Source organism: Oncorhynchus keta, chromosome 7 (genome assembly GCF_023373465.1).
Source record: "Oncorhynchus keta strain PuntledgeMale-10-30-2019 chromosome 7, Oket_V2, whole genome shotgun sequence".
In the NCBI taxonomy this organism is placed as follows: Eukaryota; Metazoa; Chordata; class Actinopteri; order Salmoniformes; family Salmonidae; genus Oncorhynchus; species Oncorhynchus keta.
In genome coordinates this window covers 8328370-8346093 of record NC_068427.1, presented here as the reverse complement: position 1 = coordinate 8346093, position 17724 = coordinate 8328370, and the positions used below count along the sequence as shown (strand labels likewise).

At 44.1% G+C, this 17724-nt stretch overlaps 1 protein-coding gene across 32 annotated transcripts in view; it reads right to left on the bottom strand.

Moving 5' to 3' along the window:
- LOC118385920 (histone deacetylase 4) overlaps window positions 1-17724 on the bottom strand; it is a 281140-nt gene that overhangs the window by 93021 nt on the left and 170395 nt on the right. For all 32 annotated transcript variants that reach the window (XM_052521886.1, XM_052521892.1, XM_052521893.1 and 29 more), the window contains exons 4-7: window positions 12247-12518; window positions 11046-11196; window positions 8210-8330; window positions 3719-3837 (exon numbers count right to left, since the gene is read on the bottom strand). In XM_052521886.1, coding sequence (XP_052377846.1) covers window positions 3719-3837; window positions 8210-8330; window positions 11046-11196; window positions 12247-12518 — 663 coding nt within the window. The remainder of the gene's footprint in view (window positions 1-3718; window positions 3838-8209; window positions 8331-11045; window positions 11197-12246; window positions 12519-17724) is intronic.

Here is a 17724-nt window from a genome sequence, read left to right as displayed (position 1 = left end):
ACATTCAAAGAGACAATTCCTCTGAAGAGTCATAATGCAATCTAGCACAAAATAGCCTGACCCTTCCAATATGGCTGACCGAGCAAACAATAGTCTGAAGTAGTTGACAGTAAGGTGGTGCAGACTACTTGTATCCACAACAGCTGTCTTGGCGTAAACTAGCCATAGATGGGTGATGTGTTTATTCGGCAGATACTGCAGCATAGGATTTTGCGAGAATGTGCCAGGGGGGTCTCTGTAGCTCGTGTTTGGCAGAGCGTGGGGCTTGCAATGCCAGGATAGTGGGTTCAATTCCCGGGACCACTCATACGTAAAGAATGACTGTACTGTAAGTCGCTTTGGATGAAAGGGTCTACTAAATGGTAAACAGTGTATTATTATTATATTGGTGTCCGGGTATTAGAGAACGTACATTAGAACCTTGGATAGAAAAGGGGAGATAATGCTTGAGTCTCATACTTGATGATGACGAGGTTGCGTGACGGACTAGCAGCTTTATAAGTGAGACAGATGAAGGCGGGTCGAGCCACAGACGCGTCGACGCACTCGTTTGAATAACAGATTAGATGCAAACGCTGCATTAGCGTTCACATCTCTCCTGTCGCGCTTCAGTAAAAAGCGGTCTAGAACAGCCACCACATAAAACGCATGTGTCCCCCTGTAAAACACTGCAACACTGCAGAAAAAATAATACACTCACTAAAGTTCCAAGGAAAGATGAGACATAAAATATGAGCAGTGGCTCAAGCAGTCCAAGCGGGCCTAGGCCAAAGGATGTGGCTGGCAGCCAGGAGTGGAGAAAGGGCTGAGACGGGGATGGATGGGTGGGTGGATGGAGGTTTGCTGGCCGTGCCAGGGTTTTCTCGGTTCTCTCACGCTCAGAGGAGAGATGGTGGGGGTAAAGTGTTGATGCAGGCAGAACCAGGGGCTTATGGCCTGTCTGCCCTGCAGGCTGGAGGAGCCTGTGGGGGTTCACCCCGGGACGCGGTGACTTTGAAGGGTGTTAATGCTGCCACGCCAAACGACTCACTGCAGGGGCCCACTGCTCGCTCTCTCTCTCTCTCTCTCTCTCTCTCTCTCTCTCTCTCTCTCTCTCTCTCTCTCTCTCTCTCTCTCTCTCTCTCTCTCTCTCTCTCTCTCTCTCTCTCTATGTGAATGAAGTTTTAACGTTACCTCAGAGGCAGCAAAAATCACAATAAACAATGTCATGGTCGTGGTTTCTCATTTCCTCAGTGCACATTGAAAGTTCACATTGAAACATCAAGGAAACGAGACATTTTTCACTTCAGTTTCTCCACAAACATGGTGAAAAATAACGTCGCTCCAGGGACAGAGATGGTCCAGTCGCTGTAGTACCACAGACACGATTGAGTAAGACAGGCACGATCAAGTGAGTCAAACAGAGCTACTCCAGGAAACTGAAGAGGCTCCTCTTCACATTGTGAATGGGCTGTGATTATCGTACGGTTTGATGCCTGAATGAGCATCATTATCATGAAGATGAACATGGTTTCCTGAATTCTGAGTGGATCTACATAAAAGAGAGGAGACTTCTTTGGTGCTTTGTCTATTCCTCGTTAGCTTCTATTCCTGTCTGTGATATCTTCAAATCAGCACTGAACAAAAGAGCAGGAGACCAGATTTTCGGTTTGATAACTTGAATCTGTTCGCTGAGGGTCAGTTGAAAATACTAAGAGATTTATGCATTACCTAAAATCTGATTAACTAGCATCTCAATATGCTGAAATGGCCGCTATCTGTGTGATATTTGATCCGAATATAAGTTCACACATATTTTATGACCAATATCTCATTGTTGTCGAATATATCTACAGTATCTACAGTAAAACAATGTATATCTTAGAAGCTAGTTATTTAGCATGGGCATCGCTTATCAATTACCTCCTACACTTCCAGCAACGACTTTTAAAATACAGTTGGGGGGGTTTTAGATTCCCCACGTTCCAACTGTAAAATCTCCATATTAGTGATACGAGGTTGATACGAGGGAGAGAATGAGACACGGATGAGCACGGTGACATTTTCCCTCTGACATTAAAGACAGACGAAGCCTCCTCGGGAAACGCGATAAGACGGCACAAAACGTTTGCAGCCTCCGCCGGCAGAGCGGAGAGAAATAGCGTCGCAAAAGGCGGTAATGACACACGCCGCCGTCTTCACCCGTGAGTGGTTTAATAACAGCTGAACGCAGATATAAAAAAATGTTTTTTCTTTTTTAAATAACATGCAGAGGGGCTATGAGGTTTCAATGGAAGGCTAGAAAAGAGATGATAAATTGTAAACGCGAGAGGTGGTGGTGTGGACTGGGGTGGCGGTTTGGTGAAGACAGTGTTGGAGAGTGTGCGGGATGGGGCTGTACGGGCAGGGGGTGTAAAGTACAACCCGACTACACTCGGTGATATGAGCAGATGGACTTTAATTAGGAAAAGGGGGGGGTGACGACATATGTGGAGTATGCATATGGTATGCATTCCTAACATATATTACAAGCTTGGTACCTGAGCTGCTACGTGCTCATGTTATCTGTGGATTCAAATAAAGCACCTCAAATGTGGATATACAGCAGTTCTCCCTGAGTGAACAGCACAAGGCCCACAGTGGCTAATCTTAAAACATTTCCAGTCCTTGGCCCGCTCCCGTTTCTGTCACGACGTTCCCGCTCGTCGCCAAGGGGTGCTTATTTACGCCAATTCTGTTGCAAAACGTTTCTTAAAACGGAAGCAAACGGAACAAAAAGGGGTGCGACCAACCTGAGTTTGTCCAATAGAAAAACTGGTTTTAGTTGCACTAACGATTACCCCCGCGGGATAATGCATTCCTGTCCACATCCCCACGGGCGGCAGGGCTGTCGGCGGCCCAGAGCACACAGAGTTTGATCTCCAGCTGGGCGAGCCGGGACAGACGCGGCCAAACGAGCGCAGACGCCGAGTGAATAATCACCACCTAGACCCCACATTACAGGCAGGGGACTCTGCCAAGAGTTTTACACAACCGAGAGTTTCTCAAAGGCTTTGAAACAGGAAATCCCCAACCAGTGCTGCTGTGGTACCAGACTCTGTGTGTTCCTTAGACAGCCTTCGTTTTCTTGTGATTCTCATGGCAACAGTGTTCTGATGTCGGTGATGATATATAAAACCCTACTGGACTAAGGAACACAGCAGAAATGCTGAAATGACTCTCCTTATAAGGTCACGAATGAGCTCTTGAATGTCAAAGACCATAGGTGAAACGTAGTAGTAACCTGGATTGATAATCTACCCCCCTGTCATATATTATCTGCCCCAACACTACAATGCTCTACACACGACACTGCTAATGATCCAGAAGCAAAGGCCGCAGGGAACTGGGGGGGAAATTGGCCTGCAGTGCGTCACTGGTGTCAACAGTTGTGTCACCCATGGCAACTGGCACAAGGTAACACAGCTGGCTACGTCTACTGTACATTTGTTTATGTCTCTATATTTTGGACCCATTTCCTCTTGCTGATCCGTCACCATATCGCTTTTAACTAGCCACTATGACTTTAGCGAACACACTTTTAGATGAGTTACAGTGTGGAAAGAGGAAGTTAGACAGGGAAGAGCTTTTAATTTTTGTTTGTTATATTCAAACACAGCCAAGTGAAAGCAACACAAAAAAACAGCGATAGTTCAAACCGAAGTGAAAAGCGCTCAGGGGTCAGGTGAAGGAGTCCTACCTGTCTTGCGGAGAGGAAAGTCGTCTTTGGGGTCGTACATCCCGAGGATGGCGTGGCTGTAAGGGGACATCCCTGTCTGGGGAGGGGAGCTCTGATCCAGGGAGCTGTGCTGGGTCTTCCTACAGAGGGGAGACAAATACACATTTACAGTATTTCATTTGGCTCCTTCAAAAGGAGCAAAGGTCGACCTGACTTCTGAGGCAGAGGATGTCTGGTAATTGGAAGTAAGATAATTCCCCATTGTAGATAAATACATTTAGCAATTGTACACAGTATGACGGATAATCATCACCATGCAATAAGATGTTGAAAAATCGAAATTCAGCTGTTCAATTATTTCTTGTCATCGTAAAAATCTGCTCTTCAAGAAGCATCAAGGCTCAATGGGGCCATTATTGAAAAGTCACACACACATACACGGATGAGCGTTACCACAAACACAGGATTCCCAGTTCCCTTCCCACCAGACGTAACCTGCTCTCAGGCAGACCTTTTTATTTACGGCCCGGCCCTTTGCATGCCATCTCAGATTACCCACAATGCACGTGCCGAGCCTGAAGTGGTGCGGCACCCTGTGTTTGCAAACAAACCTGCTCTGACAGGGCAATAAGCTGAAACAGATCTGACGGAGCCATAAAAGCTACGACTGCTGCATGGACCTGCTAGTGTGTGTAAGATCTGCTCATGTTGCCCCTCTGTCTGTGCCAGTCTCTCTGACTGGGTAACAATGGTCCATGTTAATGGTTAATGTGGCTTCAGTAGTGTGAGGGGGAAACAGGCATCAGGTATCTGTCTGCCTGTCTGTCTGTTACTGAGTATCCATCTATCCTAAGCTACCATTAAAAAAGTGTGTGTACCTGTCTGTCTTTGTGTCCGTTTTCCATTTTATGTGGCTACTATTGATTTATGGGAATGCTGATTTTTACGGTACGTGGGTAACAAACAAGTAAAGAGTAAACAAAATACTGTAAAATTCCTGTAAAACGTCAAGTGAAATTAATCTCTTAGCTAAATCAAAAGAGAACGTGTCATTCATCAATAAAATGAGCGGGGCTTCATAGTTGTTAATGGGAAGAGCAGATGTCGGCACTGGATGGCGCTGACCATTCATTGGACTAGCCACAGCCTCCCTTACAAATAACTTTGACAAGGAAGACACCAATGGGGAAATAAACTATTCTCCACGCTGTCCTCTCAAGGACTTAACCATGACTACTGGTGTCAAAACTTAGGCCGTGGCTAGCAGAGAACAATTTTTCACAAAAACACACTCATCAAACTATGGAAAAACAGAAGCCCACCACAAACCAGCACAAACACACAACATCAAATGCGTTAGGGACAAGTCTGTGAACACCCCCAACCCCTCACGCTCTCAGAGTGAAGGAAAGAAAGAGAGAGAAATAGAGAGTCATTTTTCCATCTCCCAATCCACAGATCTCGCCTCATGAAAATGTGCAGCAGTGCATGGAGGAAAGGTTGAGAGGGAGAAAGAGCAAGAGAGAGAAAGAGGGAGGGAAGTGGAAGAAAAGAGAGGGGGAGGGAGAGAGAGAGAGAGACAGAAAAAGTGAGGTGCCGGTGTGTTAATATTCATCAGGTGTTGCCTCTGAAAGCCCTTTCTGTGCCCCCTCTCATTCCCCCCTTATCAGAGGGCGACAGCCGAGGTGCCGGGAGATGGGTTAGGAGTCTGTGTGAGGACAGGTGAGAGCAGAGAGAGGAGGGGAGAGAGGGCGGGAGGGAGGGGTGAGAGAGTTTGGATGGAGAGGTATGGCCGATGGATGAAGAAAGAGGGGGGAGGGCAGCAAGACAAAAAATGGGGGAGAGAGAGGGGGAGTGAGGGACCAGGGAGAGAAGGATAGGGTGCAAAATCCAGGATAGACATACTGCAGAGGGAGGCAGAGCGTGAAGGAGACAGAACAAGAGAGCAAGAGAGATAAGGAGAGTGAGAGAGAGAGGAAATGAGTCCTTTCCTGTCGTTGCCCATTCACCACCTTATCTTTTGCCTGAGGAAAACGTAGTGTTCAAATATTTACAGAGCGGAGAGGTGGCATCCTCTCTTCTCTTCCCTCTCTTCAAATGCACCAACTACTTAAAGACAGGAAACTGTCAATCACAAACTACAAACAGGAGCCCACTACTTTGTACAGAACCTCATTCCTTCAACAATGTGCTTCAATTCAAACAAGTAGATGGGTTAAAAAGAAAAATACAGAATAGAGACTAAAAGTGATGAGAAAAGCAGGCACCCAAGTCACGCACACATTTCAAGTCAGACTTCGGTCCTGAATAGTAGATTCGGTCAGTGGCACAGACAGTAGAACCCAATCCTAAATAGACCCTTAGCTCTTACCCGTTGTACACTTGTGTAGATCTGGAAGGATTGCTTAAGCTGCAAGCAATATGGCAAAATTCTATGGTTTCCTATGAAGGATGGAGCTATTACCATATTGCGTATACTTATCCAGTGGCGACCCGTCATTCAGGGCAGGTGGGGCAGGGCCCCAACTGTTTAGCTAACTTTGATTTCATTTTTTATTTTTTTGTTTGTCTGTTTTGCATGTTATTTTGGCATTAATACGTGTTTGCAAACAATGTAAAAAAAAAAAATCTAAATAATCATTGAGTTAGTAAAGCCGCATACAAACATGGTCTCTTTTGCAGATGTTTCCGCTTAGCACAGTGCTTTCTGTGGTGGTCGGGCAGTCAGTGGAAAATATGGAGCGCAGGGGTTGGTAATGTTCTCTAGTTGGGCTGTGAATGGCTCGCAAAATCTATGGGAAGAAATCGAAAATTCAACCCACTTGGGTGCTGCCATAGAGTTACATTAGAAGTGCCCATCCAAGAAGGCTCAAGGTCATTGTCCACAGATAAAATGACGTCAAATCACTTTATATCTAACGTAGCTTTGATTGGACTTATACTTTCAAAATCTTAGGTAGCAAGCTATCAGTCATCATCATGAATCAAGTCAACAATCAACTAGCAAATCCTTCTCCAACCTTGTCATATGAACTGAAAAAATGAAGAGAAATTATACATAAAACGTATCGGTGCTCATCGGCTATTGGACATAAATAATTACACAACAAGTTGGAAATTGCAAATTCAACAATGAGTGGTTTGGAAGGAATCAGTAGCTAACTGCAAGCATTGCAAGGCAGTCACTAGCCTGCTATCTAGCGGAGTGGGCTTAAAAGGATAAACATTCAACATTGGCCATGCTGTCAATCCATCATGACTTCTTCCGCTTTCAAAACAACTGGAAACTCAGAACTGGGAAATCTCAGATTTCAGTGAGTTCAAGACAACTGGGAACTCAGAAGAAAACAAGCTCTGACTGGGAAAATAAGTTGTTTTTTTCAGAGGTCCCAGTTGTCTTGAAAGTACCACAAATCCAGCGAATGACAGACTTTGAAGACATGGTTTGATGAAAAGATTTGCCCACGAAGGACCGCCGCGCCACCTTCCATGTTCAAGCACAGCACAACAACGTGAGTCAAAAAATGTATTTTATGCTGCTGCATAAATTATGTAACATGCCAGGGAGATATGTATACTGTAGCTAAGAAAGTAATATGTTGTGTGTAGTAAGCTATTAGTAGCCCATGTGCTACTAATTTGGTCCATTTTCCTCTCATAATTTAGCCTACTGTTCTGACTTGGTGGTGCACATGCAGCCTATAATCTGTTTTAGAGAAATGTCATCATCGAATATTGTAAGAGCTTTCATTGTCTGCTTATAGGCCCCCTTTATTTATCCTACGGTTCTGACTTGCTGTACAAGGAGAATACTGTAAGAATGGCCCATGTTCTGAACTCCGTCGCTGTGTTGAACAAATAGTTATATTGACTAAGTCCGTCCTATCGCGCTCATTAACTTCTTAATCAAAATTACGGATGGCCTCTTATCCGCTCGTCATCCCCTTATGCCATAGTTTGTACATCTCAAATGTCAGTAGAAACTACATTTGTTAAAGCAAGTCAGACAGATCAGCTATGTTTTTTTAAAAGTCAGTAAATGTCAGTAAATGACGCTGAATTAACTGTTTCACTGGCAGACAAAGATCCGCTGATAGCCAGGTGTAGCAGTTGTAAAGTGTTGGGACTGCTGTTGTGACTCCACTGTTGGGACAGATTTATGTAGGTCCTAAGTTTGTGGGCACCGTTTGTCACAATTATAGTACAATGAATCTATTGTTTAGTGTTGTTGCATTGCTGGCATGCATAAAACATTTTTGGGGGGAGTTTGCCCCACCAAGATGTACATGCTAAATCGCCACTGTACTGTATCATATTAGTTAAGATCTACAGAAACACATAGGGGGTAGACAGAGGATAGAGGTGAATTTTGGGTTATAAGACAGTGCAGCGTCCATGAAGAACAAAGATCTACAGCATGCCATCCTTCGGCATCAGCATGGTGCCACCATAATCAAGTAAGGCTAATTCCTATGGTTGGGTAAGGATGTGGGGTGTGGGTATGATACTCACCCGTACCAGTAGCGTGGGTCAGTGTTCATGCAGTGGTTGAGGCTGCGCTGAGCCAGGGCTTTCTTCTTATTCAGGACAAACTCCTGCAGCCGCATCTTGACCTCCGTGCTGGCCACCGCACCTGGGAGAGATGATCGAGAAGCCAAGGGTTAGGGACTACAACATTTAGAGGGCGTGTCATTTGTGTCAAAACAGCCAGGGGGAACAAGTGTCATTCTGTTTCCTTCTACAGATATGGTTCCTCCTTAGCCCTGTAGAACCAGCCTGATCGCTACACTGATATCCTTGTACTGTAGCTCAATCCTTTCTCTAAACTCGCAAGATCAGTGTGGTAGTAAGAGGCTAGTTCCTCCTGGCTTTGGATTCAACTTGAAGATAGATCTTCACCACATCTTTATGATATCACATTATGTGTGGAATCATATGCAACCACGAATATCAACTTGGCATGACCCCATGATATTTAGTTGAAGTACTACCTTTCTTTGTCACTTCAATTATTTTTTATTTCACCCTTATTTAACCATGTAGGCTAGTTGAGAACAAGTTCTCATTTGCAACTGCGACCTGGCCAAAATAAAGCATAGCAGTTCGACACATACAACAACACAGAGTTACACATGGGATAAACAAAACATACAGTCAATAATACAGTAGAAAAAAAATAAAACAAAAAGTCTATATACAGTGGGTGCAAATGAGGTAAGATAAGAGAGTTATGGCAATAAATACGCTATGGTGGCGAAGTAATGAATAGGGAACTGAATCTAACGAGAGAACAGAATCTGGACGACAACAGGGTCATTCTGAGTGAGGTACTAGAACGGATGTGATCTTCCCAGCTGACCTTTGTAGCCTGAAGGAGTGACTGGACAGAATTGAAGTCTGTGGGAGCATAGAGTTACACAGAGTTTCCCTAGAAGGAAAATGCACACGTTTGTGGGTATTCCACCGAGACTGTGGCAAAAAAAAAAAAGATTTCTTTTTTTCTTCATCAAACAAGGCATCACAAGGTACATTCTTTCACAGCGCTCTCTTCAATTACCACCTCGCCAACACAGTCAACACATCCCTGAGGGGAGCCTCCACACAGGGAGAGAGAGACGGAGAGAGAGAAATGGAAAGAAAGGTAAGAGAGTAAGAGAAAAGAGTAAAAAGAGAGAGCAAGGGAAGTGTGTCTGTGCGTGTGTGTGCATACAGTTCTTCCTTCTGTAAAAGTGTCAAAGAGAAACACAATTAGTGAAAGAAGACGGAGCAACAAGTGACTAACATGTCAAGCGGTGAAGCAGTGCGGGGGGGTACATAGGAGAATATGATGACTGCTAATATAGACGCATTTTAAATCCCTTTGCGGGACCTAAGTGCTGACATCTCAATTTGTACGCCTTGCCAATGAGGCAAATAGGCTTTTATGAGACCGCCTTGGAGGCAATTTACTGCAGCACTTAACAAAGCGCCCGCTGTTTACCATCCAGTGTTACTCCAGATGCAAGCCTAGCTCCATACATATACAGATTACAGGAAAACACAGTCTGAGGTGTAACGTTTCACGGACGCCATCTTGGCACCAAAGCACATACAAAGTGCAATGTTGTCGTCAAGAAACACTTGGTGCCAATACGGCTGAGTTTTCCCCAAAATGGCTGCTTTGGTGCTGATAGTGAAGCAGTGAGGTGTTGGGTCAGGCTGCCCTGACTCCTTGTGCTTGAAAAGTTGTGACATTTACATCTGAAACTGTTATGGGGAGCCAAGGTGAGGGCGGTTCCAAAGCTGGCACAATGTTCGAGCTAGTGTTAGGAGAACTTTTGGGGAGCTTTAATGACATCTTTGGAGAGTGTGCTGTAGTGTTTTACAAGAGCGTGGGTAAAACGTAAGTAAAAAATAAAAAAATAAAAAAAATTGCTGGGCAGCTTTAGGAGGATTTACTGCTATTTACCCAACTCCTGCTCTCATCACTCATACTGCACCATCACTGATGCTAATGCTAACACTGTCCCACTAATACTATGATGGTGTAGCATCAGCCATGATACTGTAGTGTTAGCCACAATGATAATACTCTTTAGCCACAATGTGATAATGTAGCATTGGCCACGGTATATGATAATGTCAAGATAACCACAGCATATGATTTAGCCACAAGGTGATAATGTAATGTTAGCTTGGGGTGTGAATGTTTAAACGTTAAAACTTTTAAACAAAATTGCAACATTAACTGAAAAACTTCCACAAAATTTGAATCACAGTGCAGTTATCACAAAACTACTACTAACATCATAAAGGGGGAAAAACTGTTTAGTGAGCTCAGATCAACCCTTAAAGAGATGAGTGGGGCTAAAGCTTAAGAGTGTGTGAACAATGCTGAATGGCTGTAGACAAAGAAGAGCTCTCCAGTTGGTACCAAAACATTCAAAGGTAATTTTCTCAAAAGTGAAATTACAAGTTTATCACCTTTCAAAGCAGAATAACTTTCCCATTGTTCCTCAGATTCAGTGAATGATATACCATTTTGTAGCTCTGTGTCTCTGCTTTTATACAATGGAAAAGAAAAACAATTTCAAATGTTTCTACATAAGACTGAATCAAGGCAGTCGGTCGCAAATGCTCTAATCGTTTTAACGGGAAAAAATATTTATAAAAATTGCATTGTAATCGTAAAAAACAAATTCTCCCTTTGTCACATCCCTAGTGTTAACCACAAAGAGATAATGCAGAATTGGCCACACTTTTTGATAATATAGAGTTGGCCACAACGTAGTATTGTAGCATTGGCCCCGTTATATGACAATGTATAACGTTAGCCCCAATATATAAATTGTCCTTCTGAGCAACTCACTCTCCTGGCCACGCTCCTTGTTCTTGAGCAGTAGGAGTTTCTGCTCCCTCTGCTGCTTCTCCATCTCCTGCTCTTGGCGGTGTCTCTCCATCTTCCTCTGGTGCTCCAGCAGCTCCTGCTGATGCTTCAGGGCCAGGAGGTCCTGCTGGTGCTGCAACACAATGTTACCACAACGTTACTACAAGGGCGGTACAACCACCTGCTGATGTTTCAGGGCCAGGAGGTCCTGCTGGTGCTGCAACAATGTTACCACAACGTTACTACAAGGGCGGTACAACCACCTGCTGATGCTTTAGAGGGGGGTGGAGGGACGTGGGGGGAGAGGAGGAGGGAGAGGGAGACTAAAAGGGAGGGAGATGGGGAGAGGGAGAGGAAAGGAAGGGAGAGAGACAGCCACAGATGATCTATATAAGGTGAAATCAGACAAACAAAAAACACACACTTGAACACACACTCTTAACACACTTCCTCTCAATAGCAAATATGCATGTATTTGATTTGAAACCAATGGCTGACGTCATATCACTCAATTCCAACAGCTAGTATCCCCTACAGGTTTCATAGCTTGGAAACAGATGATTTGAATTTCTTCTCAAGAAAGAAGTCAGCAAGAGTGAGACTAAATGCCTAAATGACTGAATGATAAAAGCCTCACTATGGACAGTGGCACAGGTGGGTGTTGACTGGAAGGGAGCAGAATTGAATACAGTCAGCAAGCTGTCAAGGCATAATGCAGAGCTTGTGATGTGTCGACTGGAGCTTTCAGACAGAGTTATTTTTAGCCTAGGTTGCCTCGCTCCCATTGGCTGAAGCTGCGGCCTGTTTGCAAAGCGAAATGTTTCTCTCGTTGTCACACACATGTATGAGCCAGTACACAGTTTCTCAAGGACTGGAGATCAGAAAAGCAACCCAACACAACCGGCGGATCCAGTTACATCCAACACACACACACACACACACACACACACACACACACACACACACACACACACACACACACACACACACACACACACACACACACACACACACACACACACACACACACACACGTACAGACATGTCCTCTCCTACACCCATTCTCTCTGTCCTTAAAACAGCACATTGACAATCTGTTGAGTAAGAATGCCCTCGAGCAAAGGCGATGGAGGGATGGAGGGAGGTGGAAAAGCAGGGTGTCGGGGAGGGGAGGCAAACACACCTTAACATGCTCCTGTAGCTGGACCTCATGCTGGCGTGAGAGCTGCTCATGTTGCCGTTGGAACTCGGCGATGAGCAGCTGTCTCTGGATCTGCTGTTTGTGTTTGAGGGCCAACAGCTCCTGCTGCAGCTGCTGCTCCCGAAGACCTGGGACCTGTCCTTGGTGGCCCTGGTCGTCTGGTCGCGGTGCCAGGCCAAAGGGCTGGTCCATGCGCAGGTCCATGGGGATGGCGGCCGGGGGCACCTGCATGGGCAGTGCCGCTCTCACGTCGACTGGGGAGAGGCAGAGAGAGAATGGATTACTGACTGACTGATTTTTCATGGTTGTTGTTTCTTTATAGTGAGTGAGAAAGAGCCTTGGGAAAGACTATCCTTTCTCTTTTGATTGAACCCTACACAGACACACACTAATGCACATAAGTAGTTGCAGGTCCTACAGTAGCCCATTCAATGATATTGAATGACTCATAGAATAGACACCCGAAAGGCTAATGAGTCCTCATTCTAGGACTACACAGCACGTATGCTAGTTTAACTATGGCAGTTTTGACACACTAGGGTAAACCAACACGCTGAGTGTGGTGCCAATGTACCACAATAGGAGTTATGTGATGTTGGGAGTGACGAAAGGCTGCAAACAAAAGGACAAAACCACTGAGAGCAACTACTATGTGTGTATGTTCAAGCATTGTCACCATATGTGTGGACTGGGAATAGATGAAAGGGTGAAGTATGCTCACGAAGAGCAAGAGGGGTGTGTGTATGTGTGTGTGTTTGCGTGTCTGTGTGTGTGTTTGTGTGTGCGTGTGTGTGTGTGTGTGTGTGCTTCTGTGTGTGCTTCTCTGTCCGTATGTATCCCAAAAAGGATCCCCACTCATTTCCACTGAGTCAGCACACAGCAGGGCACTAATCTCAATGCCATGAGTTCAAGGGAAAAGAACAGGACTACAATGACCCTGGCCTGAAGTGAGAGTACGGATGGGGATTAGGGCCTAACAAAAGAGGTCCCCCTCAAAAAGGTCACAGAGTTTATCAATGCAGAGAACAGAATAGACAGACAAATCGTCTTTCCCCCTCCCCCTATTACATCTAAACTCTACTGTCCCAAAGTAACTGTCTCTTTTTAGGAAGTAACGATAGAAGTAGCCGATGCCAATGAGCTACATGGACAGTGAAAAGACAATACAAAAGAGGACATATGTGACTCCTTTCAGGAAACTAAATGTATCACGCGTGTCACTACTTCACAGGAGAGGCATTTAAATGTAAATATTTATTTTTATCAAAATGCGTTTTTTGGGCAGAAATGCCTTCTGGAACATGTAAACTTTCATGTGCCATAATAAAACACTTGTATACCATCTGTAAATACAGAATTGTTCAATTACGAGCCCAGTTGGTTTAGCCACAGAAAAAGGCAGGAACCTTCCATGATTGGCTGAGATAATGGATGGGCTGGACATGCTGAGAGATGAGTTCGGATTGGTCTGCCATGTAGCATGATTCTGTCTATAACATGAGCTGCTCAGTATATGTAGGTTATCTGCTCTCACGTGGCTTTTTTTGAAAGATGCTTTCCACTTTCTGGAAGAACGATTTTTGAAATCAGTGGAATGTCCAGTGGAAGCAGAGAATGATAGCTAAGGAGTCGAAAGAGAACATACTGTTATAAAACACCGGTCTCCAGATTACATCTTCAAGCTAAGTGCAACCATGGCATCCATGACAGAGAGAGAGAAGCGATCATCCATGTATTCGGGTAAGATAGTCTAGCTAGCTACATTTTCAGATATTATACGTTTCTAATTCTGTAAGAAAGTCATTTTCAGTTATGGTTCATTGTCTAAACAAAAGACTCCACTATGCAAGTAACCATTTTACTGTACCGTTTATACCTTCTGCATCCTGTGCATGTGACAAATACAGGTTGATATAGTGTGAGACGGTAATGTGAAAAACAACATGCCCTGCACCAAAGTCAAACTAGGATATAAAGTTTGGCCAAAGAGACCGTGTCCAAGTTTTAAAATTCTCCTGTAGGTTGCCCTGCTTTTATTTAGTTATTAGCTTGCCATTAACTTCTAAATAATGATCTTGTTGTGAGTTTATTTTCCTGTAATAATAAATACAAATGAGCTAACGTTATAACGCTGTCAGCTATATGATCCTTATTTGAACTAGCTAGCATTATTTGAACTAGCTAGCAAGCTAACCTAACGTTAGCTCGCTAACAAGCTAGAAACGAACCAAAATATTGTTTTAAACAGATGGTGTTAAATACACCAGTTATGCTATTCTGGACCACCCGCCTGACGTTTCTGTGTTTATACTTTTACATAACGACAATAACAAGCTTGATGTCGAACGATGTCAACAACTACAGACCAGTATCCCTTCTTTCTTTTCTCTCCAAAACTCTTGAACGTGCCGTTCTTGGCCAGCTCTCCCGCTATCTCTCTCAGAATGACCTTCTTGATCCAAATCAGTCAGGTTTCAAGACTAGTCACTCAACTGAGACTGCTCTTCTCTGTATCACGGAGGCGCTCCGCACTGCTAAAGCTAACTCTCTCTCCTCTGCTCTCATCCTTCTAGACCTATCGGCTGCCTTCGATACTGTGAACCATCAGATCCTCCTCTCCACCCTCTCCGAGTTGGGCATCTCCGGCGCGGCCCACGCTTGATTGCGTCCTACCTGACAGGTCGCTCCTACCAGGTGGCGTGGCGAGAATCTGTCTCCTCACCACGCGCTCTCACCACTGGTGTCCCCAGGGCTCTGTTCTAGGCCCTCTCCTATTCTCGCTATACACCAAGTCACTTGGCTCTGTCATAACCTCACATGGTCTCTCCTATCATTGCTATGCAGACGACACACAATTAATCTTCTCCTTTCCCCCTTCTGATGACCAGGTGGCGAATCGCATCTCTGCATGTCTGGCAGACATATCAGTGTGGATGACGGATCACCACCTCAAGCTGAACCTCGGCAAGACGGAGCTGCTCTTCCTCCCGGGGAAGGACTGCCCGTTCCATGATCTCGCCATCACGGTTGACAACTCCATTGTGTCCTCCTCCCAGAGCGCTAAGAACCTTGGCGTTATCCTGGACAACACCCTGTCGTTCTCAACTAACATCAAGGCGGTGGCCCGTTCCTGTAGGTTCATGCTCTACAACATCCGCAGAGTACGACCCTGCCTCACACAGGAAGCGGCGCAGGTCCTAATCCAGGCACTTGTCATCTCCCGTTGGGATTACTGCAACTCGCTGTTGGCTGGGCTCCCTGCCTGTGCCATCCGGAGACACCTGAAACCCCACCTCTTTAAGGAATAACTAGGATAGGATAAAGTAATCCTTCTCACCCCCCCCCCCTTCCCTTAAAAGATTTAGATGCACTATTGTAAAGTGGCTGTTCCACTGGATGTCATAAGGTGAATGCACCAATTTGTAAGTCGCTCTGGATAAGAGCGTCTGCTAAATGACTTAAATGTAAATGTAAATATGACAATAGAATGTTCATGATGTCACTGTGACAACTGTCTACAGACATGTCGATAGACATGGTATAAACCAGCCTTTAGTCTTGAAATCTTTAGTGTTTTATTAAACCACCATACTCACTCTGTCTAGCACATGGCCTCAAATGTGAATCCTTAAAGAGATGGGTGGGGCTGGCTTAAGAGTGTGTGAACTATGCTGAATCGGTGTAGACAAAGAAGAGCTCTCCAGTAGGTGTACCAAACCATTCAAGGGCCATTTTCTCAAAATTGGGGTCAGAACTGTATCAACTTTCAAAGCAGAATGACTTTTCCACTGTTCCTCAACTGTAGTGTATGATATACCATTTTCCGGCTCTGAGTCTCTACTTTTGAAATTGTGTTTTTTACATTAGATAAATGTTGCTACATGTGTCTGAGAAGAAGGGAGGGTGGGAAAAGACGGGAGGTTGGGATAAACTTTGCCTGGGTGGGTAAGGGAGGGCAAGGATGGGAGGGGGTGATAAGCGTGGCTTGGGTGGGGTAAAGAGGGGAGAAAACTGTGATAAAGCTAAGAACATAAACATTTTCATAGTTAAGAACACTATAATAACATAGAAGAAAATGAAATGTATTCTACAGGAACCAGTATCACTCCCTAAAAACACAACCCTATGGAAAAATCTTTATTAGCATTTCAGAATTCACCAATAAATTGGTCCACATGACAAACTAAAAGACATAGAAACCGTAAATGACTTGGTAATAGGAAATAAATGTATTTCCATGACAGCATTAAAAAGCATTATTCGATTGACCAATGTAGATATTTTCAAATATATGCAACTTAAAAGTTTTATATCACAACATTTCGATTTGAAATCTTTTGGATATGGGAGAAATCTTGAAGGAATCCTATTTGAGCCAGAAAATGATACTCATTTGATAGGTAAGCTAAACAAAACCTTGCAGATAGCCTAACTGACAATCTCTTAAATAATATATATAAACTATTGGAACCAAGACTTAAAAAGAACTGATATCGGCACAAGATGGAGGCAATGTTGGAACATAACTAACCAATTGCAGTTAATTTACACTTAATCCAGTATAAAAAATATATAATTTATTTTACAAGAGATAAAAAATTCACAAATTCTGTAGAGTCATGTCTTACCTGTAACACTAACAATGACTCAATAAATCCATGCCTTTTGGGAATGTTATAAATTCCAAAAGTTATGGGCAGAGTTATAATGTTGGCAGTCAGAAGTATTCCAATGTAAATGTATTTTAACCCGTCTGTCTGCATAGTTACTGTAAGATCCTTGACTGATTGGACGATATATTTCTCATCAATCGTCTTGAAAAAAAGTATACTTACAAACTCAAAATCAACCAACGCTCTGTTGTTAACACAATGGAAAGGTCAAATGCTTTATTATCTAAATGTTGAAAGGGCGCGAGGCGACGGAGAGAAACAAAATGGTGCAGCTTAAAGGCCATGTGGCGGAGAGTGATGCGGGCGCTGAAGATGGGGGCGCGAGCATGTGGGTCTGGGCAGGTGTGATGTTGTCGTTTGTATGTGTATGTTCTGTATTTTTTTATATTTAAAAAAAAATCAAATTGTACAAAAAAAGAGTAATCTGCCACCCTCATCAAGGAATACCATAAAAATGTGCTCTGTGACGGCATGGGTGTGAGGGAGGGGTGGAGGGTATGAGCACAAAGGTGGCATTGAGGGTGTATTCAGAGGGTAGGAGGGGGTAGCAAATGCTCTTCTGGACAGGAAGCAACTTTCTGTGTGGTGTCTTTGAGCTTGTTCAGCTGGAGCCTTACTGCTTGGCATGCAAATGAAGACAAAGAGCTGCTACGTAACACATACACCATATGATGTAGACATGCATGAACCCTTAACATAAATTCTCACACATTTGTATAAACAGTCAGTGGTACAGAGTTGGTGGTGCAAAAGTCAGGTCTAAGTGACTCCAGTGAGCACAAGACGT